Source organism: Meleagris gallopavo, unplaced genomic scaffold (genome assembly GCF_000146605.3).
Source record: "Meleagris gallopavo isolate NT-WF06-2002-E0010 breed Aviagen turkey brand Nicholas breeding stock unplaced genomic scaffold, Turkey_5.1 ChrUn_random_7180001893760, whole genome shotgun sequence".
NCBI classification, from domain to species: Eukaryota; Metazoa; Chordata; class Aves; order Galliformes; family Phasianidae; genus Meleagris; species Meleagris gallopavo.
The window spans coordinates 1-656 of record NW_011157155.1 but is presented as its reverse complement, the minus strand read 5'-3'; the positions used below and the strand labels follow the sequence as shown (position 1 = coordinate 656).

The following is a 656-nucleotide window of genomic DNA, read 5'->3' as shown; positions in this document are numbered from 1 at the left end:
CATGTTACAGAAAAACTAGTGAGTCATTTATTCAGACAGATGAGAAGACGACCCCTGCTGATATTTGTCCATGACATCATTTTCCTCACTGCATCCTTGAGCTCCTGGTTCCGCATGCTATAGATGAGAGGATTCAGTGTTGGAGGCACCACAGAGTACAGAAATGACACCACCAGGTCCAGGGATGGTGAGGAGATGGATGGGGGCTTCAGGTAGGCCAGAAAGTCAGTGGTGACAAAGAGGGAGACCACAGCCAGGTGAGGGAGGCACGTGGAGAAGGCTTTGTGCCGTCCCTGCTCAGAGGGCATCCTCCGCACGGCCCTGAAGATCTGCACATACGACACAACAATGAAAAAAAAACACCCAAATATAGCAAGAACACTAAGCACAATAAATCCAATTTCTCTGAGGTAGTCTGATTCTGAGCAGGAGAGCTTGAGGATCTGAGGGATTTCACAAAAGAACTGATCCAAAGCATTGCCTTGGCAAAGAGGCAGTGAAAATGTACTAGCTGTGTGCAGCAGGGAATAAAGAACCCCAGTGCCCCAGGCAGCTGCTGCCATGGTGGCACAAGCTCTGCTGTCCATCAAGGTCCCGTAGTGCAGGGGCTTGCAGATGGCAACGTAGCGGTCATAGGACATGATGGTGAGAATGCA

At 50.0% G+C, this 656-nt stretch overlaps 1 protein-coding gene across 1 annotated transcript; it reads right to left on the bottom strand.

The window, feature by feature from the left end:
• Positions 1-23: 23 nt before the first annotated feature.
• On the bottom strand, positions 24-641 carry LOC109364691 (olfactory receptor 14J1-like). Its single transcript, XM_019611322.1, has one exon. The coding sequence runs from the start codon at positions 639-641 to the stop codon at positions 24-26; it is 618 nt and encodes a 205-aa protein (XP_019466867.1).
• Positions 642-656: the final 15 nt, after the last annotated feature.

Excerpts from the sequence above, each read along its gene's own strand:
- LOC109364691 (XM_019611322.1), bottom strand. The coding sequence starts at position 641 with ATGTCCTATGACCGCTACGTTGCCATCTGCAAGCCCCTGCACTACGGG.